Source organism: Podarcis erhardii (genome assembly GCF_964252035.2).
Source record: "Podarcis erhardii genome assembly, chromosome: 13".
Lineage (NCBI taxonomy): Eukaryota > Metazoa > Chordata > Lepidosauria > Squamata > Lacertidae > Podarcis > Podarcis erhardii.
Window position 1 is genome coordinate 10,366,298 of NC_138502.1, and position 27,978 is coordinate 10,394,275.

Consider the following 27,978-nt stretch of genomic DNA (forward strand, 5'->3'; position numbering starts at 1 on the left):
AGTGCACACGAAAGCTTACACCAAGAACAAACTTAGTTGGTCTCTAAGGTGCTACTGGACAATTTTTTAATTATTATTTTTATATATTTCACAGAAAAAACAATATACAAAAATAGTTAGCATCAAGTATCAAGCATTTTTAAACAGAAAACTGAGAGAAAATAAAGAAAGAAGGAAAAAGAAAAATACAATATACAAGCTATATATAAAAGGTAAAGGGACCCCTGGCCATTAGGTCCAATTGTGGCTGACTCTGGGGTTGCGGCACTCATCTCGCTTTATTGGCCAAAGGAGCCGGCGTACAGCTTCCGGGTCATGTGGCCAGCATAAGTAAGCCGCTTCTGGCAAACCAGAGCAGCGCATGGAAACGCCGTTTACCTTCCCGCCGGAGCGGTACCTATTTATCTACTTGCACTTTGATGTGCTTTCGAACTGCTAGGTTGGCAGGAGCAGGGACCGAGCAACAGGAGCTCACCCCGTCGTGGGGATTCGAACCACCAACCTTCTGATTGGCAAGCCCTAGGCTCTGTGGTTTAACCCACAGCGCCACCCGCGTCCCTACAAGCTATATATAGACCTGTGCAAAATATTTCCTCCAAAACCAATGAATCTTCCGCTTATGTTCAGATATTTTACTGCACTTAACACTTCACTACAGCAATTAGCAGTGGTAAAAATAGGTCCTGGGGCTAAACTGAGGTTGCCAACCAAACAGAAGGTGGGTAGGGTGGCTAAGCTTGCCTGCTGCTGCCCATTTAACCAAGATTTTATCAAAACAGCACCAGCCAGTTGAAGTTGGCATGATGAACTGTAAATTTATACAAACTGCTGGGTGGTGATGACTTGTCTCCCACCAGTTGTGATTATAATTCTAAACTGTTTTTAATGCTGTATTTTGCTGTAAGCCGCCCTGGAACTTTCTGATGAAAGGTGGGAGACAAGTCATCATTATCCATATAAAGCGGGGTACAGAGGTGATGTTAAAGCTACTTTCAGCCTCAGCTAAGCTCCACCCATGCCCAGCATCATACATTTCTCTCTCCTTCCTCGTTTACATCTGCTTCTATTCCTCCCCAATCTCCGCTCCCATTGGTCGCCTTTCCCTTTCGCGTCGCTTCCCATTGGTTCTCACCTTCCGCCCCTTTAAAAGCAGAGGCAACTTCCTTAAACGTGGTTCCAACATCAGTAGGGGGAAATCTTGTTGCATGCGCTTGAAAAAGTTAAGTCACCGCCTCCAGGTAGGAGCTGAAGGGGAGAGGTGAGTTTGCATTTGGGGCAGCCTTTGACTTCCTGATTTTTTTTCCGCACACAGGCAAGAATCTGCTTATCTATACGTTTGTTTGTTTGTTTTTAAATGCTAACTTGTTTCGGAAAGCGAATAGTTCCTTTTTGTTTCCCTTTTGCAACCTGTAAGAGGCTCACCAGGTCGGGGGCTGTCTGCGCTCGTGGGTCAGTGTCTGCCAGAGGCTTAGCCGTGATGGGAACGTCTTGGGATGCGAGGAAGGCATCTGAGCACGTGCAGAGTGTCTCCCAGGGCTCGCAGATCGGGACATTCCACGGCGGGTGTTGAATGCAAGGTAGTTCTCGGGGGTGGTTTTTAATTAGGCCTAAAGCCTGGCAACCATTGCGTTCTTTCAGAAATTAAGAAATTTGCATGCATGGAGGAAAGCAGTCGGATAACTAGGTGGCTAAGAACTTCGAGGGCCCAGAGATTGCCAACTGACCAGACAAAAGCCAAACTGGCTTGCTCCTGTTCCAGTTTTGGTGCAGAGCTTACAGCCAAGTAAAGTTTTTTGGGGGAGACAAAGTTGATGAGCCTTATGAGTCTTTAGATTCAAGCTGTTGTTAAAAGGGGTGGTTTCTAAAGTTTGCAATCCTGTGGCGGAAGGAAGGAAACAGGGTGTTGACAGGGAAATTCCTGAGTTTGACTAATTTTTTTCTTGGGGCATTTATTTCCTCTTCCTCTCTTTCTATTTTACTTTATCTGTGGGTTAGAAAAGTCTGCAATTTAATTCTAAAGGCGCAGGCGAGTGAAAAATATATTAGTCCTCTGTGCATATATTTTATTTATATTGGCAATTGCATACCAAGTATTCATCCAGTATTATGGCAACAAGTGTAGGATACCCTGGTTCAATTAAAGGAGTTTCAGCTTTAAGTTATGTTTGAACACAAAGTGGTAGAGAGAAGACCCCTCCAAATGTTGTTTTGATTGCAACTTTATGATTATTTGTGCACATGATGCTAATGGGGAAGTCACATGCCTCCTAGCTTTCAATACTGTTTGTGCTTGGGTCGTTCACACTGCTTCGGTTCTAATCTGGAGGGCACCAGGTTGGGGAAGGCTGGTGCTTCAGGAAACCTGGTCCTAAACCAGAAAAGCACAGGTCACATCCACAGCATACATTTAAAGCACACAACTTCCCCAAATGTATCATGGGAACTCTAGTTTACACTCACAGGGCTGCAATTCCCAGCTCCCTTAACAAACTGCAGTTCCCAATATTGTTTGGGGGGGGTATCCATATGCGATAAAGGTTTAGTGTGGGTGTGAGCAAAGGGTGGGAGGTGTCTCTGTGTATATGCCGTTGGTAATTTGCAAGGTTCCTGGGCGTTGTTATACACCCAGAGCCCAGCATTCTGAAGCCAGTGTGGTATAGTGGTTAGAGCGTTGGACGATGACCTGGGAGACCAGGGTTTGGATCCCCACTCAGGCATGAAGCTCTCTGGGTGGCCTTGGCCCAGTCATGATCTCTCAGCCTAACCTCACAGGACTGTTGTGAGGATAAACGGAAAAGCGGGAACCACGTACAGTGGTACCTCGGGTTACATACGCTTCAGGTTACATACGCTTCAGGTTACAGACTCCGCTAACCCAGAAATAGTACCTCGGTTTAAGAACTTTGCTTCAGGATGAGAACAGAAATCGTGCTCCGGCGGCGCGGCAGCAGCAGGAGGCCCCATTAGCTAAAGTGGTGCTTCAGGTTAAGAACAGTTTCAGGTTAAGAACGGACCTCCGGAATGAATTAAGTACTTAACCCAAGGTACCACTGTATAGCCCCTTGAGTTCCTTGGTGGGTGGGAGGTGTATGTAAAATGGAATAAAATAAATAAATCTAAAAATATACTTACTCAGATGTAAGTCCCACTGAAAACAGTACACTATAGCAGTGTTTCCCAACCTTTTTTGGGCAAAGGCACACTTGTTTCATGAAAAAAATCTCGAGGCACACCACCATTAGAAAATGTTTAAAAAATTAACTCTGTGCCTATATTGACTATATATAAAGTAACTCTCTTTAATAGGAATCAAATAAACACAAAGAAAGTATTTTATAATTACTTTATTATGAAATAGTAAGTACCGTATTTTTCGTCCCATAGGACACTCCGTCCCATAGGACGCACCTACTTTTTTGAGGGGGGAAATAAAGGAAAATTTTTTTTCCTTTATTTCCCCCCCAAAAAACCAGGTCGGGGAACAGTGGGATGGCGGTGCTGCGCCTCCCCGCTGTCCCCCGAGCTTGTGGGGCTGGCCCATGTCTGCCTGGCGCGAGGGGCGCTCTGCTTCAGGGCGCCCCGCGCGTCCGGCGGCAGGCTACAGTCCGCAGCATGGGGAACCCTCTGTTTCAGGGCGCCCCATGCGCCCCCCCGGGTGCGCAAGGCTGGCCAACACCAGCGCGGAGCACGGGGCGTCCTCCGAAGGGCGCCCCGTGCTCCGCGCTGCCAGCTGCCGCCCGCAAGCCTTGCGCTCCCGGGAGGAGATCCCCCGGGTGCGCAAGGCTGGCCAACACCAGCGCGGAGCACGGGGCGTCCTCTGGAGGGCGCCCCGTGCTCCGCGCTGCAGGCTGCCGCCCGCAAGCCTTGCGCTCCCGGGAGGAGATCCCCCGGGTGCGCAAGGCTTGCGGACACCTGCGCGGAGCACGGGGCGTCCTCCGGAGGGCGCCCCGTGCTCCGCGCTGCAGGCTGCCGCCCACAAGCCTTGCGCTCCCGGGGGGATATCCCCCGGGTGCGCAAGGCTTGCGGACACCAGCGCGGAGCACGGGGCGTCCTCCGGAGGGCGCCCCGTGCTCCGCGCTGCAGGCTGCCGCCCGCAAGCCTTGCGCTCCCGGGGGGAGATCCCCCGGGTGCGCAAGGCTTGCGGACACCTGCGCGGAGCACGGGGCGTCCTCCGGAGGGAGCCCCGTGCTCCGCGCTGCAGGCTGCTGCCCGCAAGCCTTGCGCTCCCGGGGGGAGATCCCCCGGGTGCGCTAGGCTTGCGGACACCTGCGTGGAGCACGGGGCGTCCTCCAGAGGGCGCCCCGTGCTCCGCGCTGCAGGCTGCTGCCCGCAAGCCTTGCGCTCCCTGCGTGGAGCACGGGGCGTCCGACTCGCCTCCCTCCCACGGCACACCAGCCGACGTCCCGCGGCACACTAGTGTGCCGCGGAACACCGGTTGGGAAACACTGCACTATAGAATGGGTGACTAGATTCCATGGTTTTAGGGACAGCCCCCAAATGTCCAAATGGTGTGGATTTGATTTAAATCAGATTGATTTAAATCCCTAGTCAGTAACACTTGATTAAAATCATTTCTTTTTTACAAAAAGACTTATTCTTGCTGGTGTAATCTTAATATTTACAACCAGATGAAGGTTTCATTTCTGGAATAATAAATTTTCAGAGTGCTTTTTACAGTTAAATAAAAAAATTACTGATTTTGTTATACAATAAGAAATACATAGAAAATTATGAAATTATTGTGAGGTTTAATAAATTAACTGTTTGTATTTGGGCAACTTTTCTACTGCACTTTTTTGGAAGGAGAAAAATAATCACTTCCTTAGGAACAATTTATTTAACTAAAACAATAACATTATAGCATATGTATCCATACTTGTTAACTGATGTGGTCAAACAATTTTTTAAAAACAACAACACTTAGACGGAGTTTTAGAACACATGAAAAGCTTAAAACAAATCCTTATTTCCTGATGGACTATAATGTAACTTAAATAGAAAACTATCTTTGGAAAGATTTTTCCTCCAAAAGCATTTTATTTTAAAAATCCAATTTAAATTTTAAAAAATCTGATTTAAATGAAACAAATCTGATTTTTTTATTTTTAAAAATCAATGATTTTTATCCACCCTGGGGTGGATAATAGGGGTAAAAATACTGCCATTTCAAATGGCCACTGCATTGCACCTAGGGCTGTTTTGAGTACAGTGGTGCCTCGCAAGACGAAAATAATTCGTTCCGCGAGTCTCTTCGTCTAGCGGTTTTTTCGTCTTGCGAAGCACGGCCATTAGCGGCTTAGCGGATTAGCGCTATTAGCGGCTTAGCGGCTCTTAGCGGCTTAGCGGCTTAGAAAAGGGGGGGGGGAAGACTCGCAAGACGTTTTTGTCTTGCGAAGCAAGCCCATAGGGAAATTCGTCTTGCGAAGCACCTCGAAAAATGGAAAACCCTTTCGTCTAGCGAGTTTTTCGTCTTGCGAGGCATTCGTCTTGTGGGGCACCACTGTATGTCTCCCTTCCCTAACCCCAAAACCAGAGTACAGTAGTACCTTGGGTTAAGTACTTAATTCGTTCCGGAGGTCCGTTCTTAACCTGAAACTGTTCTTAACCTGAAGCACCACTTTAGCTAATGGGGCCTCCCGCTGCTGCTGCGCTGCCGGACCACGATTTCTGTTCTCATCCTGAAGCAAAGTTCTTAACCTGAGGTAATATTTCTGGGTTCGTGGAGTCTGTAACCTGAAGCGTCTGTAACCCGAAGTACCACTGTACTGTAGTTTGTTGGCTTTAGGGGGCCCCCTTGAAGATTCCTTATATAGGTACATTGGAAGTTATCTCCTACTGAATCAGACCATTGGTCCACCTAGCTCAGTCTACACTGACTGGCAGCAGCGCTCCAGGTTTTCAGACAGGGGGTGGGGTCTGTCCCAACCCTACCTAGAGTTTTCAGGGAACGAACCTGGGAACTTCTGCACACAGAGCAGATGCTGTTCTTCTAAGCCTGTTCTTCTGAAAGCCTTGCAGTTCCTTTTAAGCCTGGTAGTCCTTTCTTTTGGTGTTGCACAGTGAACAGCACTCGTTTCCCAAAACCGGTTTGAAGTCCATATAGTGATACCGGTTTCATAATTTTTGACCTGGCAATATACCGCGAATCACGACGTGGATCTTCCTCTTCACCTAAACAGATTGTTGCTGCTCAGTACACAGAACATGAGACTCTTAATCTCAAGGTTGCAGGTTCGAGTCTCGTGTTGGGCAAAAGATTCCTGCATTGCAGGGGGTTGGACTAGATGACCCCTGTGTTCCCTTCCAACTCTGCTATTCTACAGTACTATGATTCTCTCTGTGTGTGTTTGTGTGCTATGCAAAAAATCACAATGTGGGGGAAACCGTGAAGCCAGCCAATGCCTCTACATAGCTCCATCCTTATTTCAGACATTGTGATATATCGGTATAATGCGATGATAATAACAATAATTTATTATTTATACCCTGCCCAACTGGCTGGGTTTCCTCAGCCACTCTGGGTGGCTCCCAATAGAATAATAATAATAACAATATGATAAAACCTCAAATATTAAAAACTTCCATAAGCAGGGCTGCCTTCAGATGTCTTCTAAAAGTCAGATACAGTGGTACCTCGGGTTACAGGTGCTTCAGGTTACAGACGCCTCAGGTTACAGACACCGCTAACCCAGAAATAGTACCTCGGGTTAAGAACTTTGCTTCAGGATGAGAACAGAAATTGTGTGGCGGCAGCAGGAGGCCCCATTAGCTAAAGTGGTACCTCAGGTTAAGAACAGTTTCAGGTTAAGAATGGACCTCCGGAACGAATTCAGTTCTTAACCCGAGGTACCACTGTAGTTGTTTATTTCCTTGACATCTGATGGGAGGGCGTTCCACAGGGCGGGCGAAGTTTAGCTGGTAAGATATCGCAATGTTGAAAACCAGATATTGCCCAGCCCTACTCATGGCAAGAATGTCAGAAATAGAGGGAATACTGTAGTTAATAAACTGTCTTGTTCTTTTTCCTTTCTCCTCACACAGGCAATTGATTTGTCTCTCACCTCCGCAGCAGCAATGAAGCCCCGGCAACTCTTAATTGCTGTGAAAAGTTTTGCAGGGCCCAGCAAGGCAGGGCGGGAGGTCAAGGTGGCCAGAGGCAGTTTGCTGTGCCTAGAGGATGGCCGTGGGGCATCGCCAGACGGAACTTTCTGGGTCAGGGTCATGGATACGGAGAAAGTGGTTCTGCTGCCTCCACGGGTAGCTGTGGAACTGACGGGCGCCTGTTCTGGACTCCTGGAAGCTGTGACCAACGGAGATGAGCGCCTTGCGCTGTTCAAGAAGGAGCAGTTGATGCAGCGGCTCAGTGCCCTTCGGGAGGGAGACCAAGTCAGGGTCCAGATCACTTCCGCCTCCGGGAAGAAAGTTCGAGGCATCATTCGATACCGTGGGCCCATAGACAAGAGCAAACACAATACCAGCATCATCTTTGGCGTTGAGCTTGTGGTGAGTTGATGGGAAGGGCATCCTCTGTGGGGTCCGTTAGCAGGTTTGTCTTTGCAAAAAAAATGTCTGTGCAGAATACAGTGGTGCCCCGCAAGACGAACGCCTAGCAAGACGGAAAACCCGCTAGATGAAAGGGTTTTCCGTTTTGGAGGCGCTTCGCAAAACGAATTTCCCTATGGGCTTGCTTCGCAAGACAAAAATGTCTTGCGAGTTCCTGCGGGGTTTTTTCCCTTTCCCCCCCTTTTTCTAAGCAGCTAAGCCGCTTATCAGCTGATCCGCTAAAAGCCGCTAAACCACTAATAGCGCTAATCCGCTAAGCTGTCAATGGGCTTGCTTCGCAAGACGAAAAAACCGCTATACGAAGAGACTCACGGAACGGATTAATTTCATCTTGTGAGACACCACTGTATATTCTCTCCCTTTTGGAAAACCGTTAAATGGATATGCATGGAAATTCAACAAAGGGGAAGCGAGGAAGTCACTTAACAATGTTAATAAGTATAATTTTAAATAAGATTATGATATGTGTTTGTTTGTTTGTTTATAATTTTGTGAAAATTAATTTAAAAATTTAGGGGGGGGGGAGAAAAGAATATATTCTCTTCTTAGCACACAGGTTTCTAGTTCCTTCTTCCAAGGAAGATAAGACCTGTGTACACACACACACACACACACACACACACACACACAGGCACCACAGTTTTATCTGCCCATCTGTTTCTTGCCCCACATTGTCCTAATTTATTTCAACGTTGAACTCAGTGGGCAAAGAATAATTACAAAAAACAACAAACACAAAAAGGATTTCACATGCATAGCTTCAACCTGTATAGCTCTTTCTTTCACACAAGAAAAGGGAAATGGTGTAGGGAACGCTGAAGGAATTATATGGAAAAAAATATGTTTTCAGAGCATTGGGGAGACCCATCTTCAAATCCTTCTTTGGCCACACAGTTCACTTTGTGATATTGGGCCAGTTGTGGTCTGTTGTCCTAGCCTACCTCACAGGGTTGTGGTGAGGATAAAATAGGGGTGGGGAGAAATAAAGGAGGGAGCACCTTTGAGATGAGCTCTGTTCCTTGACTTTTGTAGGGCTCAGCAGCCGGGAAGGGTTTCACCGACGGTACTTTCAAAGGCCACAAGTTCTTCTCCTGCCGGGAAAACTGTGGAGTCTTTGTCCCTGTCAACCGGATTGAGCCGGATGACTTGCCCGAAGGCAGCCCACCGGCGCCCCCGAGAGGCAGCGTCCGGGAATGCACACAGATCCAGCTGACGACGGGAGATCCCTTGTCGACTCCGGAACTGGAGATTGGGGACCGTGTTTTCTTCAAGATGGATGACAGCACCCCCACCGGCACGGTGGTGTACTGTGACTACCTCCCCAAGAAACAGGAGACTGGGGTGTTCGTGGGGATACACTTGGTAAGAAGGCATCAACCCTTCTCTACTGCCCTCTGCTGGGAGGCAGAAAGAGGAATTGGGGGGGGGGGTTCAGGCTAAAGGAACCTACTCTCCATACTGCAAGCAATATTTATTCTCACACCCTTTTTGAGTACTAGATCCCCCAAAGTGAGTTAAAAGTCGGGGATGATGGGCATTGTGACCTTATAAATGCTGTTGGTTGGTTAGTTGTTGTTGTTGTTTAGTCATTTAGTCGTGTCTGACTCTTCGTGACCCCATGGACCAGAGCACGCCAGTCACTTCTGTCTTCCACTGCCTCCCGCAGTTTGGTCAAACTCATGCTGGTAGCTTCGCGAACACTATCCAACCATCTCGTCTTCTGTCGTCGCCTTCTTGTGCCCTCCATCTTTCCCAACATCAGGGTCTTTTCCAGGGAGTCTTCTCTTCTCATGAGGTGGCCAAAGTATTGGAGCCTCAGCTTCAGGATCTGTCCTTTCAGGGAGCACTCAGTGCTGATTTCCTTAAGAATGGATACATTTGATCTTCTTGCAGTCCATGGGACTCTCAAGAGTCTCCTCCAGCACCATAATTCAAAAGCATCAATTCTTCGGCGATCAGCCTTCCTTATGGTCCAGCTCTCATTTCCATACATCACTACTGGAAAAACCATAGCTTTTACTATACGGACCTTTGTTGGTTAGTTATTCTCATGTTAAAGCCAGCCAACATGCTTTAAATCTCCTGGTGCCTCAGGAAACATGTTTAGTGATCGCTTCTTGTGTCTCGTCCGCCCCTGAGTCCTGGGTCATTGGTAGAGCATCTACTTTGCATGCAGAAAATCCATGGTTCAATTAATGGCATCTTCAGGTGAGAGTGAGAAAAATTCCCTTTCTGGAATTATTGAGAAGCACTTCCGGTCAGTCCAGACAGTACTGAACTAGATGGACCAGTTGTTCTGATTCAGTATTAATGGATTGATTTAGTGCAGTGGCTCCCAATTGGTGCTCCGTGGATCCCAGGGCGACTGCGTAACCCACCCGGGGGGTCCGTGGCACCGTTCACATAACAAAAAACTACCATAGAAATATCAACGTTGTCAAAAGTAGGGGGTCCATGGCTTGGCTTTTGAAAAAACAGGGTTCCTCACAGATATAGAGCATTTGTACCCTGCTGTTCAACCCAAAAAGGCTCCCAGAGCAGTTTACGTGCTGTCAGAACAAGACAGGCCTCACCCACAGGCAAAACATGGCACACAAAGCAAAGGAGGCAGGAAAGGAAGAGGAACACTTCAGTAAGGCAGATTCTTGTGTTCCCTCAATTCCTCACCCTGGCCTCCACGCCTCACTCCAGCCTACTGTTCTGGGTATGCCCAGTGTGGGCTCCAGGTTTTGAAGGCCCAAGACACTCTCCATGGATTCTGTAAGTCTACCTCCCCACGACAGCCAGCCTGAGGGCTCTCATCCATGGGCTTTCTGTTATGTGTGGGCCCTTTGCAGATGCTGGCAATGTCCGCCTTAGCACCCACCCCAGGTGTGCCACGTGGTGATTAGGGGACGGGGATGAGCAGCCAGTCCAGAGACCCTAGACTCTTTTTTCACCGTCTCATTCAGGATAAACCGGTCGGGTCCTGGGATGGCCTCTTCAGAAACCGTGTCCTGTGCCATATCCCATCTCCTGAGTATGGTATGCTCCTGCCCATCTCTAAAGTACACAAAGGTGAGTTGTACAATAACGAAAGTACTTGGGATGTCATCTGGTTTTTTGTTTGTTTTTTATGTAGCAGGTCTGAGGGACCTTCCATATTTTTCGCTCTATAAGACACATAAGACACATTTTTCCCCTCCTAAAAAGTAAGGGGAAATATGTGTGCGTCTTATGGAGCGAATGCAGCTATCTGCGCAGCTATCACTGAAGCCAGAACAGCAAGAGGGAGAGCTGCACAGCAATCCCTCTTGCTGTTCTGGCTTCAGCGATAGCCGCACAAAGCCTCTTCAACGAAGTGGGAGCGTTCCTCCTCCTCCCACTTCGCTGAAGAGGCTTTGCACTGCTCTGCTGAACCCAGCACAGCAAGAGGGAGAGCTGCTCAGCTCCTCTTGTGGTGATGCCTTAGCCTGACCCTCCCTCCCTACTTCCACTTCAACAATACTTTTGATTCAGAATACTTTTCCCCGTGTTTTCCTCCTCTAAAAACCCGTCTTATGGTCGGGTGCATCTTATAGAATGAAAAATAAGGTATATCAGTCCAAGGGCCTCATTTCCATCTGTGCAAACCTCTGGAGGCTGCATAAAAAGGGCCCAGGAACGGTCCATCTGGTCTGGTGCTCTTCCCAGATACTTATGGGAAACCTGGAAGCAGGACCCCTGAAAAAGCAGCGTCCTCCACACTTGTGAATCCCATCAGTTAGTATTCATAGAACTGTAGAGCTGGAAAGGACCGCAAAGGTCATCAAATCCAACTCCATGTAATGCCGGAATCTTTTGCCCAACATGGGGCTTGAACTCACAAGCCTGAAATTAAGGGTCTCCTGCTCTACTGGCTGAGGTTATCCCAGCATACTGTGGGGTTTATGATTTAACCGATCTTAATGCACTGCCAAGTGGGTCCAGTAACTGTTCCCCAGTGGGCACTAGTCCAGCAGAGTTACCAGTTAGCAGAGACTCGGTGTGGGTGGAATCATAGAATCATAGAGTTCGAATAGACCACAAGGGCCATCGAGTCCAACCCCCTGCCAAGCAGGAAACACCACCAGAGCAATCCTGACATATGGTTGTCAAGCCTCTGCTTAAAGACCTCCAAAGAAGGAGACTCCACCACACTCCTTGGCAGCAAATTCCACTGTCGAACAGCTCTTACTGTCAGGAAGTTCTTCCTAATGTTTAGGTGGAATCTTCTTTCTTGTAGTTTGGAACCATTGCTCCGTGTCTGCTTCTCTGGAGCAGCAGAAAACAACCTTTCTCCCTCCTCTATGTCAGTGTTTCCCAACCTTTTTTGGGCAAAGGCACACTTGTTTCATGAAAAAAATCTCAAGGCACACCACCATTAGAAAATGTTTAAAAAATTAACTCTGTGCCTATATTGACTATATATAAAGTAACTCTCTTTAATAGGCATCAAATAAACACAAAGAAAGTATTTTATAATTACTTTATTATCAAATAGTAAGTACCGTATTTTTCGTCCCATAGGACGCTCCGTCCCATAGGACGCACCTACTTTTTTTGGGGGGGGGAAATAAAGGGAAAAAAAATTCCTTTATTTCCCCCCCCAAAAAAAAACCAGGTCGGGGAACAGTGGGATGGCGGTGCTGCGCCTCCCCGCTGTCCCCCAAGCTTGTGGGGCTGGCCCATGTCTGCCTGGCGCGAGGGGCGCTCTGCTTCAGGGCGCCCCGCACGTCGGGCGGCAGGCTACAGTCCGCAGCATGGGGAACCCTCTGTTTCAGGGCGCCCCACGCGCCCCCCGGGTGCGCAAGGCTTGCCAACACGAGCGCGGAGTACGGGGCGTCCTCCGAAGGGCGCCCCGTGCTCCGCGCTGCCAGCTGCCGCCTGCAAGCCTTGCGCTCTCGGGGGGAGATCCCCCGGTGCGCAAGACTTGCCAACACCAGCGCGGAGCACGGAATGGCCTCCGAAGGGCGCCCCGTGCTCCGCACTGCCAGCTGCCGCCCGCAAGCCTTGCGCTCTCGGGGGGAGATCCCCCGGGTGCGCAAGGCTGGCCAACACCAGCGCGGAGCACGGGGCGTCCTCCGAAGGGCGCCCCGTGCTCCGCGCTGCCAGCTGCGGCCCGCAAGCCTTGCGCTCCTGGGGGGAGATCCCCCGGGTGCGCAAGGCTGGCCAACACCAGCGCGGAGCACGGGGCGTCCTCCGAAGGGCGCCCCGTGCTCCGCGCTGCCAGCTGCCGCCCGCAAGCCTTGCGCTCCGGGGGGAGATCCCCCGGGTGCGCAAGGCTGGCCAACACCAGCGCGGAGCACGGGGCGGCCTCCAAAGGGCGCCCCGTGCTCCGCGCTGCCGGCTTCCGCCCGCAAGCCTTGCGCTCTCGGGGGGAGACCCCCCGGGTGCGCAAGGCTGGCCAACACCAGCGCGGAGCACGGGCCGGCCGGCCGAAGCGAGCGGCAATGGGATGTGGGAGGGAGCTCGCTCGCCGCCCCGCGTGTGCTCGCCGCCGCCGCCCCGCCTCTCGCCGCCCGACTCGCCCGCCTCCCTCCCACGGCACACCAGGCAACGTCTCGCGGCACACTAGTGTGCCGCGGAACACCGGTTGGGAAACACTGCTCTATGTGACATCCTTTTATATATTTGAACATGGCTATCATATCACCCCTTAACCTCCTCTTCTCCAGGCTAAACATGCCCAGCTCCCTTAGCCGTTCCTCATAAGGCATCGTTTCCAGGCCTTTGACCATTTTGGTTGCCCTCCTCTGGACACGTTCCAGAATGCTGGAGCACAGATGGAAAACAATTAATCCACACGACAGACCAGCAGTCAGACATAATGACTTTTATTTCTGCTTTTACAGCTTAATTGGTTGCAGTATATACAAGGTTCCTAAACATTTCCTTGGAGAAAGGCACACTTGGAGAGAATTGCTATCTCTCCCTCCCCAAAGAACCACAGTCCATCAAGAATGTCCTCGCTTCTGCACAGCTTCACTGATCCACTGCTACTCAGCGATCTCACTGATCCACTCTTCAGCTAGTCACAAACCTCTTCCAGAACATAAGTTTCACTTTTCAGCCCCAGAGAAGCTGCGCATGCACATGGCTTCATTCCAGTGACCTTGCTTCTCTTGGGAACTTGCTTCACACAAAGACTAAACATAGATAACAATCTCTAGGCAATTTAATGGAAGACAAGGCTGTCAAATGTTTGTGGCTGCCACTACCACTTACAGTAGTTTAGCCATACAAATAAATCCCAGTGGTGGCTGGGGCGAGAGGCAAATGTGCGCAGGCCAATGAACCTTAATTTTACCTTTGTGTAGCAAGCTGGTTTCTACACATGCTCACAAACCCCTCCTATCCTCTGTCCGGAAAAGAAAGAGGCATAATCGGGGTTCAAGGACAAATTCCAGCCAGGCAAAGGCATTGAACAGGATTGCAGATTGGGACCGGTGAGGGCAGAGTTTCAAGGGCCAAATAGAGGAGCCTTGGGCCTGAGGTTTCCCTTCTTCTCCTCTTCCTCCTCCTCCTCCTTCTTTGTTAGCAGGCACATGTAACTACTTGGCTGGCTACAGAGGGATTAAGAAAGGATTTTAAGAAGTGTTATTCATTTTTTGTCAACTTTTCATAATAATAATAGTAGTAGTGGTTGTTGTTGTTTAGTCGTTTAGTCATGTCCAACTCTTCGTGACCCCATGGACCAGAGCACGCCAGGCACTCCTGTCTTCCACTGCATAATAGTGTTAGTAATAAATAGAATAGTGAAAAGCGTCAGGTTTTGATAACAAACATCATTTTTAAAAAGTATATATTGCTACCCAGCCAATAGTAAAGCAAAGGTATATCTTTACATGGGGCTTTTTGGCAGCCGGAAGTCACAGCAACTCAGTAAAGCTGTGTATACACCACTCAAATTTAACCAGTGACAGTTACATTTTATAAATTTTATGCAAATTCAGATGGTTTTCTGTTTTTTTGCAAAATTCTTCTTCTTCCAGCTAGTGAGAGGGACCAGGCGATGAGACCAGCCCCCTCCCCTTTTCCTGTTGGCCTTCAAAATTTTTCCTAGGCATTGTCCCACATTGCCAATTGCATACCCTTAAGGGCTAGAAACTTGTTCAGGTTTCCCTGCCCCTCCATTTTAAAGTTGAGATTCTCTCCTGAACTCCAGAACTGCACACTTGGGAGGGTTAGCGGCCAAATTGGAAGCATATTTTTAGGCTTGAGGTGCTGGATTATGTAATCTGCTGTTGTTTCTCTCTCTCCCTCTCTAAAGTACAAGCTGACAGAATCCCTGAGACTTTGCCCAGCAATTCCTCTTCACCCACCTCAGATGAATTTGAAGATTGCCCGTCCCCCTCATCCATCAAGTATCCCCCCAAACTGGAAGAATGCTCGCCCAAGGAGCCCCTAAGCTTGGCTCCTTCCAGAGAACTGGGGGACCACAAGACCAAAGACTTGGGAGTTTTGAAGAAGAAGAAAAATGGGGAGAAGGAGGAAGAAGAAGATGAGGAGGAGGAAGACAAAGAGGAAGAGGAGGACAAGCAGTATAACCACCACCTCTTGGAGATCAATTCCGTGGTGGAGGTGAACGATCCGCCGATCTACGGGGTGATCCGATGGATCGGGGAGCCCCCTGATGAAGATGAAGCTATTGCTGGGCTGGAGCTGGTGAGAACAAGGGTGTGGCAGGCTGGGGTGTGTGGCACCTGAATCACGTGCTCATTTTGTTGCACACAATGGCTTCAGTATAAAATCTGTGCAGTGAATTTCCATATGCTCTACCAAAAATAGTTATCTTTTGCTTGTGGGGGCAGAATGCTGGTCCGTCATCTGTTTGATGTTGAGCTGCCTAGTTGCAAGTCTCTCTTGGGGTGGACTATTGGTAATCGTTAATTTAATCTCGGAAACTTCACATTTCAAAGATGCACACGTTTTGCTCAGTTACTTCCCTTCCCTTTGGAAATTGCCAAAAGCCATGAATTTACACACTTCATGCATCCAGCAAGGCCAGCCAAGCAAACAGGGCTCCAGCACTGGAAGATTGAACCATTGCAGTAATGGATTAAGGCTCTGCCAGTTGCTCAGAAGTGCAGGTGGGCAGAGTACTGTTGTGCTTATGTCCAATTTTCAGACTTCCCATATGCATTCGATCAGCCACAGAGTGCTGGATTGGACTCTGGCCTGATCCAGCAGGCTTATCTTATGTTTTACGTGAAATGTGCTTGAACTTAAATCTCGCAGCACTGTTATTTCCCCTCTGTGGTACTCATTTACTACCTGTTGAGGTGCGATGAATCTTGTCTTGCTATCCCAGCTGGTATGCAAACATGGCATGTGCCATCGCAAGCTGAAGGCTTCAGGTCATAAAATCATAGAACTGTAGAGCTGGCAGGAACCCAAAGGTTAATCTAAGCCCCCTCCCCCCTAATGCAGGAGCCACAGCTACAGAATCTTGTTAAGGATGGGCCTTGTATCCTTTCCAGGAGGAACCGCTGCCTTTGGGATGCACAGATGGCCAGTACAGAGGGACCCGCTACTTCCACTGCCAGCCCAACAAAGCACTTTTCATCAAGCTGCGCCACTGTCGTCCCGACTCGCGCTTCGGCTCTCTGCAGAATCTGGAGAACCCTGTTTTGCGTTGCAACCCCTTGGGTATGGCATAGATCATTATAAATATGTTTATGTCCCATCTTTCCTCTAGGGAGGAGCATGTGATTATCCCTCTTCCCCATTTTATCCTCACGAAAACCCTGTGAGGTGGGTTAGGCTGAGAGGTGGTGACTGGCCGAAGGTCACCCAGTGACACAGTGATTTCATCCTAGGGGGTGGAGGAGAAAGACCGACCCGTTTTCCCTGTCACTTCTAATGTTTAACAGCTCGCTGGGAACCCCAGAGGCATCTCCACTGCCTATAAAGCACAAGGTCAAATCCGTGAGCAATCAGGCAAAGGGGTAAAGCAAGACGCCAGGAGGCCCTGTGTTGTTCCTCACCTGTTCTCCCTCTCTCCCCATCCTCCCGAAGACTTCCGTGGGTACGCCAGCAGCAGAGTGGAAGAGGACACACCGCCACCACCGCTGGGTGGCCAGGGCATGGAGCATCTCTCGGGACGGAAGAAGGGGATCCAAGGTCACTGCAACTCCTGCTACCTGGATGCCACTCTCTTCTGGTAAGGTTGCAGCGGGGAGCTGATGTGATGCAGAGACCAAGAAGTTGTTGAGATAACGATCTTTGGAGCTTGATCGTTGAGCCGTGGCCTCTGATAGCTTTACGATCCCAATCAGTCATTTACAGCGTCCGGCACACTTCCTTCCTAGCTGCGCAACAAATTCTGCTGTCTCTTTAGCCACGGCTTAGCAGAGTAGCATACAGCGGTGTAAAGCAGTCTTTTTCTCCTTTTCTCCATGCAAGCATACACAGACAGGTTTGTCTATTTACAGCTCTTTATTGGAACATTTCAGCCCATCTAAAACCGGGGCTTCTTTCAGCCATGGTAAAACATGTCCGTCTCTCTCAAGACACACAGAGAGAACAACAAGTACAGTCTCCTCCCAGACTCCTCCCAGCTTCTATAGCTGACGTCAGAAAGTGACGCACATCTCAGAACACTTAACCAGTTAAGTTCTGAACTCTCACACACCCCCTTGCGTTGCTTTCTGACAAGACCTGTGTAACATCTTCAGCAACACCTTGTGTGATCAATCCCTTCCCCAATGCCTTGCGCCCTCCCTTGGAGTACCTGTTAGGCATCTGTGGAATCACCTCACAACTCTCAGAATCGCACTGTGCGAAACTTACCCACGCACCTGTGGCCTGGTACCTCTCAGGTGGAATACCTTTCGTTGTGCGACTGGAACGCCTGGGCACAAACTCTGGTGTTTCCTCTGGCTCACTGTCACCAGCAGGTGTGTCCTCTGCATCACGGGATTCCCCCTCTGACTTAAAGCGTCTTCGAATCCTCTCCATTACACTCACAGGAGAACTAGGCTCACTCTTGGGCTGTCCTTTTCTAACAACTCGTGGAGACGCCCCATCCTGCTCCTGACCTTGGTCAGTGACCTGGTCGTCATCAGCAGACTCAGCCTCTTCTTCCTCCTCAACAGAACTGTCCTCTGGATCAGAGAGACATTCTGAAAGAACATCACGCTGTGCAGACATCTTTGGCCTTTCATCCTGCTCAAAGAACTCAGTGTGTTTACTGATCAGCACCTTACTCTGATCACCTGACGGGTAAGCAAATCTCCATGCACGAGCGTCTGGCTCATACCCACAGGAGATCATTTTCTGGACTTTGGCTCCATCTGGCCCTTGCAAAGCCTTAGGCACAGGGACAACCGCAGGAGATCCAAACTTGCGCAGAAAGTGAACCTGGGGTTTTCTGCCATTCAACAAAGAGTACGGTGTGTCACCTACCAGTGAGTTGTAGACACGATTCCAGGTGAAAGACACACATCGAACTGCCTCCAGCCAAAACTTTGGAGGTAACCTAGCTTCTGTCAGCATCACCTGTGCAGCCTTAACCAGAGCTTCACTCCTCAGCTCTGCCACCCCCCTCTTACTGGGTGAAGTAACTGTGTAACTTATCCCTCTTTTGTGAAAGAACTGCTGCAAAGCAGAACCAGTGTACCTAGCATTTCTGTCACTGACGATTGCTTTCACCTTGGTGGAGAACCTTAGTTCCACCCCCTCAATCCAGCTCCTGATCAGCTGTGCTGCATCCTCCCTGGATTTGAGACCATGAGTCCAGGTGTTCTGCGAAAAATCATCCTGAAACGTTAGCAGATACCTGCCCCCCCCCCCCTAGACTCTGTTCCCTGACAGGATCGAACAGATCTATGTGTACCAGCTGAAAAGGTTTAGTGGTTACCCGTTCCACCTTTGGGTAACTGCACCCTCTCACCTTTGCCTGTCTGCAAGTGGCGCAACTAATGGCACGTCCACAATCTCTAATTTTACACCCTCTGGTAACCTCAGGAAGCACTTGCAGTTCTTCTAGAGAACCATGATTGGTCCTCTGATGCCATGCACAAGCACAAGTAACATGAGCGGGAATTGTAGCACGCTGCGCCTGTGCTCTCTCAACCTTCCCCTCACCCCCAAGAGACGTTTTAAGAACGAAAAGATCATTCTGCCCCTTCTTAACCTTGGCAAGTACCCTCTCCCCTTTGGAGATTGTGCAGACATCATCCTGAAAATAATAATAATAATAATAATAATAAATTTTATTTATATCCCGCCCTCCCCAGCCGAAGCCGGGCTCAGGGCGGCTAACAACAATCAACAATCAAACAATCAAACAATCAAACAAACCTGAAACCCTTTTTTCAACAAATAAGGCACAGATAACAAACAGTGATGCACCTCTGGGACAATACAAAACTCCATCCTTTCCTGCAAAACAGAAAGATAGGCATTAGCAAACTTATAAACTTTAGCTCTTTGTCCATTTGCAAACTTAACAGTCTGTCCCTGTCCTTTTGGAACTGCCGTGCAATTCCACATCTCGACTGCAGGGGTCTCTGGAACCATGTTGCGGTTGGCTGCAGAGTCAATGACAAAACTCAGCTCGGAATTTTCCACACGGCTGTTCTCAAACAAAGCCATGCTAGCAATGACTTGATAAGACTCTTCCTGTTGTTCACCACGTCGGCCGGACTCAATCCCACGCTTACCTGCCTTTGCAGGCTTGTTGCCATGGAAACCCACCTGATTCCCATGAGAAGTGTCCTTCACAACATCCTGCTGTGCCTGTGTGCTCCGGTGGGGGCAACTGCTACGCAGACGTTGAACTCCAGTGGAAAAACACTGCCCGGGGCTCCTCCCAGCTGGCCTGGCCTTCCTTCTCCTGGAACGGCGCCTCCCACCAGCCTGGCCCCCATTGAAGCTCCTCTCTGCTTCAGCACTTCCTGTGGAAAGTTTTTTAAACTTGCCTTTGGAACTCTTCGCCCCCCCGATCTGCTCACCGGCGCTCCTTGAGGCCGATACATCGGGAAATGGGCCTGCCAGTCCAGCGTCTCCAGGGCTCTGGCCTTCTGCTGAAGCTTCGCACAAGCCCTTCAGCACATCCCAGGCAGCCCTTGCTGACTGTACACCCTCCAAATGGGGTTTCAGCGATGCATGAATGCATGCTCTGAGCATATCCAGCTCTTGTTGCGTTTTCTGCTGGCCATCGTCCCAGCTAAGGGGTGGTGCTTTTGGCTCCCTCTGGCTTCCTTCCCAAAGCCCATGGACCAGGAACCAGCCCCTTACTCTTCTGCTCCAGGTTGCCCAACTTTTTAAAGTGAGCTTTTCCACCGGAATGTCCTGGCTCTCTGCCATTTTCTCCCGTTCTCCCAAGGTGCCCCACAAGCTGTACTTACTCAGTACCAGCTGATTCCGGCTCCTGTACGTGGAGAAACGGCTTAGCTGCTCCGGCTCAGCTCTGTGTCTCAGCAGCTCTCTTGCCTCTCGGAAGCAGGCAAAAACTCCCTCTGCTTCCCGGCATTAGGCTAGACTCACGGAATGCAGCTTCCAACCTCCGGCTAACTTCAAAGCATTCCAGTAGCTCAAAGCCGACTGTTTTACGAGCGTTGACTGACCTCCATAACCTGTTGAGATAACGATCTTTGGAGCTTGATCGTTGAGCCGTGGCCTCTGATAGCTTTACGATCCCAATCAGTCATTTACAGCGTCCGGCACACTTCCTTCCTAGCTGCGCAACAAATTCTGCTGTCTCTTTAGCCACGGCTTAGCAGAGTAGCATACAGCGGTGTAAAGCAGTCTTTTTCTCCTTTTCTCCATGCAAGCATACACAGACAGGTTTGTCTATTTACAGCTCTTTATTGGAACATTTCAGCCCATCTAAAACCGGGGCTTCTTTCAGCCATGGTAAAACATGTCCGTCTCTCTCAAGACACACAGAGAGAACAACAAGTACAGTCTCCTCCCAGACTCCTCCCAGCTTCTATAGCTGACGTCAGAAAGTGACGCACATCTCAGAACACTTAACCAGTTAAGTTCTGAACTCTCACAGAAGTTAGCTTCCTAAGACTGGGGCAGATGGAAGCCCTGAACAGATCTTGGAGGAGGAGAGGGAAGGGAAATTCCTTGTGTAAACAGGATGACTGTTGGATATCAACCCACAAAAATTATTTCATGTAGATACAGGCATGTCCAACAGGCAGATCATGATCTACTGGTAGATCACGGGGGTGTTGCAGGTAGATCACGGAATGAAGTTTAGTGATCACCTTTCTTTGGCCAACCCTCCCATAAAAAAAGGTCAACAACTCCTGGCAATGACAATGAGTAGATCACAGTCAGTCTTTTTATACTGTGAGTAGATCACAGTCTCTTGGGACTTGGACGTGCCAGAATATCCGCACATATGTTAGAAATCACAAATCTGTCACTTGGGACCAAAACATGGATTGGCAAGTTGATTAAACATTTCCGTTCTGACAACCACAGTATTTGCTGCAGAGATGCCAACAGATCCAACAATTTTAGCAAGGAGGGATAACTTCTCCATAACTGGACATGTAAACGTTGCAGCTTGGAAGCAATATCATTTCATTTTTGTTAGAGCAGCTGATGAAAGCAGAAGCTGAAATGTTTTGCCTCATTAAGAAAATTGGGTGAGGGTTTTTTTGTTGCTGAAATCACAGGAACAATATACTAACTTTAGGTAAAAGTAAAGGAGCCTTGGACCAGTCCAGTCCAGTCAAAGGTTGCGGCGCTCATCTCTTTCAGGCAAAGGGAGCCCGTGTTTGTCCTCAGACAGCTTTCCAGGTCATGTGGCCAGCATGACTAAACCGCTATTGGCGCAGTAGGACACCGTGACAGTAACCAGAGTGCATGGAAACGCCATTTCCCTTCCCACCACATCAGTACCCATTTATCTACTTGCACTGGTATGCTTTCAACCTCCTAGGTAGGCAGGAGCCGGGACTGAGCAATGGGAGCTTACTCTGTCACGGGGATTCGAACCACCAACCTTCTGATCGGCAAGCCCAAGAGTCTCAGTGGTTTAGACCCCAGTGCCACCTGCCTCCCCTTTTCTAACTCTGTACACACAGAGAGGTAGGTAGATAGATATAAAAGGCTGGTTCTGTCCTCTTTTGGACTTAAAAAGACATACATATCTTCTTCTCTGTTCCCATTCCCTGGACTAAACGCTAGAAGCTGCTCCGAAGAGGTGGTAGGGGCAGAATTCAGACATCTCAACAACCACACTTTCTCTTTTTCTCGCTTGCAGCATGTTCACTTTTACCTCAGTGCTGGATTCGCTGCTGCTGCGCCCAGCAGACAAGAACGATGGTCCGTCTTACACTGAAACGCGGGATCTGCTGAGAACGGAGATCGTCAACCCTTTGCGCAAGTAAGTTTGTGTCGCCCTAGCCATGGCTAAAATGCCTCGGCTACTTCCTCCTCTTCCTTGGATCAGGCCTATGCCATCAGGAGCCGTATGTAATGGGTAGGATAATGTCACAATATGGCATAGTTCATCGGATTTGGCTCTGCGATGACATCGCCGAGGGAAAGTGAAGGCAAAGTTACATTAAGATGTATAAAATTTGATGGGTCTTTCAGAAAAACTCTTTGCTTTCCCACACTTTGAGTCGCTTCCCAAGAAATCCATTACATTTTCTGCTGGTGAACATGTAATGGGGAAAAAATAGAAAATGGGGGGGGGGAGGAGTTCCAGAAGATTGTTTATCCATTTCTTTGTAAACCTTAAGAAATAAGTACAGGTAAGCGAAGCCTCTTTGACCAAGCCTCTGAGCTACTTGGGTTTCTTCTGAGCCTTGTATTTCGTTAAAATGCTCCCATTTCAGTAGAATTCAGAGTGATTTTGCAGAAAATGTAGTATTGCTTATAAGCATGTGTTACATACTGCTGCTGCTCCCCCCACCACCACTTTCTCTTTCAAATCTAACCTGGTGATAACACCATTGTTGTTGTTGTTTTGTTTTTTTGCGGCGACAGGAATGGATATGTCTGTGCCACCAAAATTATGGCCTTGCGGAAGGTTCTGGAGACGGCTGGACACTCCTCTGGCTTCACCCATGAAGAAAAAGGTTTGATGGCAGCCTGTGCAGCGCTGTGGTGTGCTTGTGTGTTGGACTTTGGATAACTCTGTATAACGAATTAGGAAGGGAGATGGATTCTGTGAACCTCAGAGCATTGTTCCCCCATTCTTTGTGCATCAAACCAACGAGCCCCCAAAGTGCTACATTAAAATCCAGTTCTCAATTTGCAGTACAAAACATGTTGCCAGAAAGGATGAGGATCTTAACTCTCAACTTGTTAAACACAGGCAGCATGATTAGTTAGGGTTTTTTTGTTTGTTTTTAAGAAATTGATGTGACGGGTAAGAAACTGATATGTTTGAAAAAAAGATGTTGCTGGTGGGGCTTGATTACTTCATGTGTTCTCCCCTCACAGACCCAGAGGAATTTCTCACCCTGCTCTTCCGAGTATTGAAAATGGAGCCACTCTTCCAGATTCGGTGAGTAAGGCTTACCATCCATTTGCTACATGCGTGTATATCTTCTTATAGACATTAAAATGTAAGGTTGTTGTCATGCTGCAGCTCACATGACTGTCAATAAGTGGCAACTTCCAACTCCAGCATAAGAACCAACTGGCAGGAGCAGCAGAGGTGGCCAGTGGCCCAGGCATGACTGGAGGGTGGGGAGACACTTCGCACAGCGTTTTAGCTCCCCACCTCCTGTGAAGGGGAATTGTGGGTGAATCATGAGGGGGAGGAGATTGGAGGAAAGGGTGAACTATGAGCAGATAGGGTAGGTGGCTTGCTTAGATGTTGATGTCTTCTCACCTTTATTTTATCCTCTTCCCATGAAGCTCTGCTGGTCAGGACCCCCACGGCTGCATTTTCTATCAGATATTTATTGAGGATCACCTGACCCGGGCAGTGCCCACAGTTCAGGAGCTTCTGGAGGGGTCTCTGGTCACTGGGGACCTCAAGTTCACAGAGGTGAGTTCAAGGACTGGAAAGATGGTTGGGATCAAGTTCCCCACCACCATGCATGTTGCTGCAAGAGACCATAAACAGGTTCCAAAAACGGAGGTCACCTGTGTTTAGGAGACCTCATTTGTGTGGTGAATGTTATGGAAAGGGCCCTATCAATAACTGCCATCCATTCTCCCTCTTCTCCCATTCCCCATGCTTCCTTACTCCCTGGCAGGCCCCCTCTTGCCTCATCCTGCAGATGCCACGGAATGGGAAGAACTTCAAGGCCTTTCGCACCATACAGCCCAGCCTGGAACTTGACCTCACTGACCTTCTGGAAGACAGTAAGTGGTGGTGATGAGAGGCAGAAGTGAAGAGGGAAAAGGGTGATGATGATTTGTTTTTTTTAGAGGACTGTCTCAGAGGGTATGGTGCAGAAAGTGTTTGAGAAAGAAAAGAGGAGGGGGAATGAAGATGGATTTGAGGAACCTGTCCTTTTAAAAAAAAATGCTGTATCTCCATGCCCTCCGGAAGCTAAGCAATAATGTACAGAAAGGATGAGAAGGCATTCTTTAGTCCAAGGGACACACTCCATAGTGGGCAAGATCCTGAGGGCTGGTGTGCGTGTGTGTGTGTGTGTGTGTGTGTGTGTGAGAGAGAGAGAGAGAGAGAGAGAGAGAGAGAGAGAGAAGACATGAATAGACTGGTGGTTAAAAGAACAAAGAAGGTGTATTACTCCTGGATATACTGGTCACAGGCATTTGGCTTTTTGCTCCTGGAAGGTTACTCAAAGGAACGTGGCCTTTGGGTTGGAAAAATGGGTTCCCAGCCCCTGAAATAAAGAGGTCTACTTTGGAGGGAGAAAACTACAAGTGGACAGGAATGGAGAAGGAGGAAACATTACTGAAACAACAACAACCCCCTCACTACATTTCAGCCACGTTGAGCTCCTTGGAAAAAACACAAACTTCTGATAATTGACTTCTAGAAATAAAGTTGGGTGAAGAAGGGACTTCGTTTTATCTGTTGGGGGGGAAAGGCTTCTTAGTCAAACTTGCAGAACAGAAAGGTTTTCCCAAGAGTTCTAATCCTGGGGTGGAAAGGCATTTTCGGAATGTGTGCAGTGGAAGTGCTTCTAGTTTACCATCACTATAGTTGTTGTGCGTGTGTGTTTTTAGGCTATTTGCGTCTTTAACCCAAGACTTCCACTTCTTTGACTGACCCAAATGTGTCCAATCAACCCATTGCAGGCCCTCGAGAGTGCTGCATTTGCCAAGGGCTGGCTGTGACTGAGTGTCCAGATTGCTATAGGGACCACAGCTTCGGCACTCGCCACATCAAGCAGTTCTGCAAGCTTTGCAGTCAGCAGGTACCGTGGGGTTGGTCACCAGCTTATCAAAGCGGGATAGAATTTCATTGCTTTCATGTTATCTGTATACCGCATATACAAAAATGGTCTTTTAAGCAGTTCGCAGAGAATTCTGCAATATCTTTGAGTGAAAATGAGTCATAGTGGGGAATGGGAGATTGTAGGCTGTCTAGTCCAGTCTCCTCAAACTCTTTAAGACCTGGGAATCTCACCTTTAGCCCAAATATGTATTGGGTAGTTGAAGAATGTAATCCAGAATGTGGCAGCCAGACTGGTGATTGGGAGCGGCCACCAAGACCATATAACATCGGTCCTGAAAGACTTACATTGCTCCCAGTATGTTTCTCAGCACAATTCAAAGTGATGGTGCTGACCTTTAAAGCCCTAAATGGCCTCGGCCCAGTACACCTGAAGGAGCGTCTCCACTCCCATCATTCTGCCCGGACACTGAGGTCCAGCGCTGAGGGCCTTCTGGCGGTTCCCTCATTGTAAGGTTTCAGGGAACCAGACCAAGGGCCTTCTCTGTAGTGGCACCCGCCCTGTGGAATGCCCTCCCATCAGATGTCAAGGAAATAAACAACTATCTGACTTTTAGAAAACAACTGAAGTCAGCCCTTTTAAGGGGATTTTTCAATGACTGGTGTTTGATTGTGTTTTTTATATTAGGTTGGGAGCCACCCAGAGTGGCTGGGGAAACCCAGCCAGATGGGTGGGGGATAAGTAAATAAATTATTATTATTATTATTATTATTATTATTATCATTATTATTATTTATCTTGGGATTGGGCAGCCAAGTGGATTAAGGATGAGTTTAATCCGTCAACATGAACAAGCTCAACCTCCAACAAAATATTGCAGCGCACCCTCGCTTCCTAGCAGGAGTGTTCCTGTTTAGGGTGGTCAGCCATGCTCTCCCTCCTAACAGGCTGGTGCGCCATTCAGCATGTGGCCGCTTCTTCTGAAAGAAGCTAAATTGCCTCTCTTTGCCACCCCTCTCTCTCCTGAGAAAACTTTCAAATGCTCCAGTCTTAAGGTATCACTTTAGCATACCCAGCCCACCACATTAACGGTGTGATCAAAGAGTGCCAGCTTGGGGTCGGGGATAGACCTTGGAGTCTCCAATTTCAGTCATGCCCTGTGTGATGCCAAAACTCAGTGACCCTCCACCTCTCGAGCTCCATCCTAAATAATAGTCGTGGTGCCCACCAGGTGAAATATCCTCCCACCAGACATCAGGGAAATAAACAACTATTTTGACTTTTAGAAGACATCGGAAGGCAGCCCTGTTTGGGGAAATTTTTAATGTTTTATGTTTTATCATGCTTTTCTGTTGGGAGCTGCCCAGAGTGGCTGGGGAAACCCAGCTAGATGGGTGGGGTATAAATACCGTATTTTTTGCTCTATAAGACTCACTTTTTCCCTCCTAAAAAGTAAGGGGAAATGTGTGTGCGTCTTATGGAGCAAATGCAGGCTGCGCAGCTATCCCAGAAGCCAGAACAGCAAGAGGGATTGCTGCTTTCACTGCACAGCGATCCCTCTTGCTGTTCTGGCTTCTGAGATTCAGAATATTTTTTTTCTTGTTTTCCTCCTCCAAAAACTAGGTGCGCAAAAATACGGTATATTATTATTATTATTATTATTATTATTATTATTATTATTATTATTTGTCCTGCTGGATTGGGCAAGTGACCCATCTAGTCTAGCTTCCTGTTCCTGCAGTGGCCAACCAGTTGCCTGTGGAACTGAGCACAAGAGCTCTTTTCTCTCTTGTGGATATGATATTCCCAAAACCACATGTTCTGTGTGGAAAAGCACTTTATTTTGCCTGCCCTGAACCTTCCAATATGCAGCATCCGCTGGATGTCCCTGAGTTTCTAGTATTATGAGTGAGGGAGAAGACTTTCCTTCTTTTTTCTACCTCATTTCCTGCCCTCTGTAGGTCCATAAACACCGTGCCCGGCGCAGCCACCAACCTCGCCCTCTGCATCTCCCTGAGGAGCTTTCCTGCTTGGGCTCCTTGCTTGACTTCATCCCCCGCCAGACCATGCAGCTCTTCGGCGTCCTTTGCATTGAGACCAGCCACTACGTAGCGTTTACCCGCCATGGCCCAGATGTCCACCAGTGGCTCTTCTTTGACAGTATGGCTGACCGTGAGGGTGAGTGGCCTTATCCTGCCTGTTTGGAAGAACACCCAGAGCTACTTCCTGTCATAAACTCAGCACGGCGCTGTGGTCTAAACCACTGAGCCTCTTGGGCCTGCTGATCAGAATAATAGTTATTGTTATTGTTGTTATTGTTATTATTTGTTTCCCCAGCCACTCCAAGCGGCTTTCAACAGAGCGTATTGCCTGAAGGGTGGGATATAAACTGAATGAATTAATAGTTATTTCCCCCCATGTAGATACACTTTTGGGGGAGCCTTTTGCTTTCTTTTTCTCCTTGTCTTCTTCCCCTCCTCCTAACCCTATTAATTTCCTTATTTTTCCAGGTGGGCTGAATGGCTTTAACATTCCGCAAGTCACGCCCTGCTCGGAAGTAGCGGACTATTTGGCAATGCCCCCAGAGGCACTCCAAGGCCTAGATCCCAAATCCTTGCCCACGTATGCCCGCCGGCTGCTTTGTGATGCCTACATGTGCTTCTACCACAGCCCTTCCCTTGGCCTGTACAAATAATACAGGGTGAAGAATGTGAGGTTCCAGGAGATGGAAATACAGAATTCTAGGACTCCCATACCTGGACAGGTTATGCTGTAGATGTGGCTGGGAACCTGAGTCTCAAACCAGAGTTGTCCAGATTCCCAGCCCCCAACAAACAGTGTGGAAATGTGGGCTACAGCTGCACAGAGCCCACTTCCTTCTTCAGGACCATTCTCTGCCCTGATTGGCTTGCAGTAATCCCTACCTGGATTGGATGCATTGCACACTGGTTTTTAGAGACTGGTCTATGCAAACTTCTTAATTTAGGTTGGGGTGGCAGTGTTTTCTCTCTTCCTTTTCAACCCAAGGGTTACATTTCCTCATGGGCAAATTTTCTGGGGCCACATGTGTGTTGGTTAGGCAAAAGTAGTTGGAGCACTTTTCTCATTCAAAATTTTA

The 27,978-nt window shown here is 48.5% G+C and overlaps 1 protein-coding gene and 1 long non-coding RNA gene across 4 annotated transcripts in view; one reads left to right on the forward strand and one right to left on the reverse strand.

Annotated features, from left to right (window-relative positions):
• Positions 1-27,978, reverse strand: part of LOC309326667 — a 172,347-nt gene that overhangs the window by 64,371 nt on the left and 79,998 nt on the right. The window lies entirely within an intron of this gene.
• On the forward strand, positions 1,157-27,973 carry LOC309326565 (ubiquitin carboxyl-terminal hydrolase CYLD-like). Of its 3 annotated transcripts, none has more exons than XM_081835406.1 (15): positions 1,157-1,258; positions 7,042-7,503; positions 8,596-8,925; positions 10,515-10,620; positions 14,834-15,228; positions 16,044-16,212; positions 16,582-16,726; positions 21,794-21,916; positions 22,525-22,616; positions 22,984-23,047; positions 23,404-23,536; positions 23,748-23,856; positions 24,763-24,881; positions 26,822-27,038; positions 27,371-27,973. In XM_081835406.1, the coding sequence occupies exons 2-15, from the start codon at positions 7,075-7,077 to the stop codon at positions 27,553-27,555; spliced, it is 2,616 nt and encodes an 871-aa protein (XP_081691532.1). In that variant the 5' UTR covers positions 1,157-1,258; positions 7,042-7,074; the 3' UTR covers positions 27,556-27,973. The 3 variants fall into 3 exon arrangements, with proteins under 3 accessions (XP_081691532.1, XP_081691531.1, XP_081691530.1); XM_081835405.1 differs by having other exon boundaries at positions 1,176-1,238; XM_081835404.1 differs by lacking the exon at positions 1,157-1,258 and adding an exon at positions 1,418-1,577.

Excerpts from the sequence above, each read along its gene's own strand:
- LOC309326565 (XM_081835404.1), top strand. The coding sequence starts at position 1,494 with ATGCGAGGAAGGCATCTGAGCACGTGCAGAGTGTCTCCCAGGGCTCGC. Across the intron at positions 23,048-23,403 it reads GAGCCACTCTTCCAGATTCG|CTCTGCTGGTCAGGACCCCC; the intron begins GTGAGTAAGGCT and ends CTTCCCATGAAG. Across the intron at positions 23,857-24,762 it reads CACTGACCTTCTGGAAGACA|GCCCTCGAGAGTGCTGCATT; the intron begins GTAAGTGGTGGT and ends AACCCATTGCAG.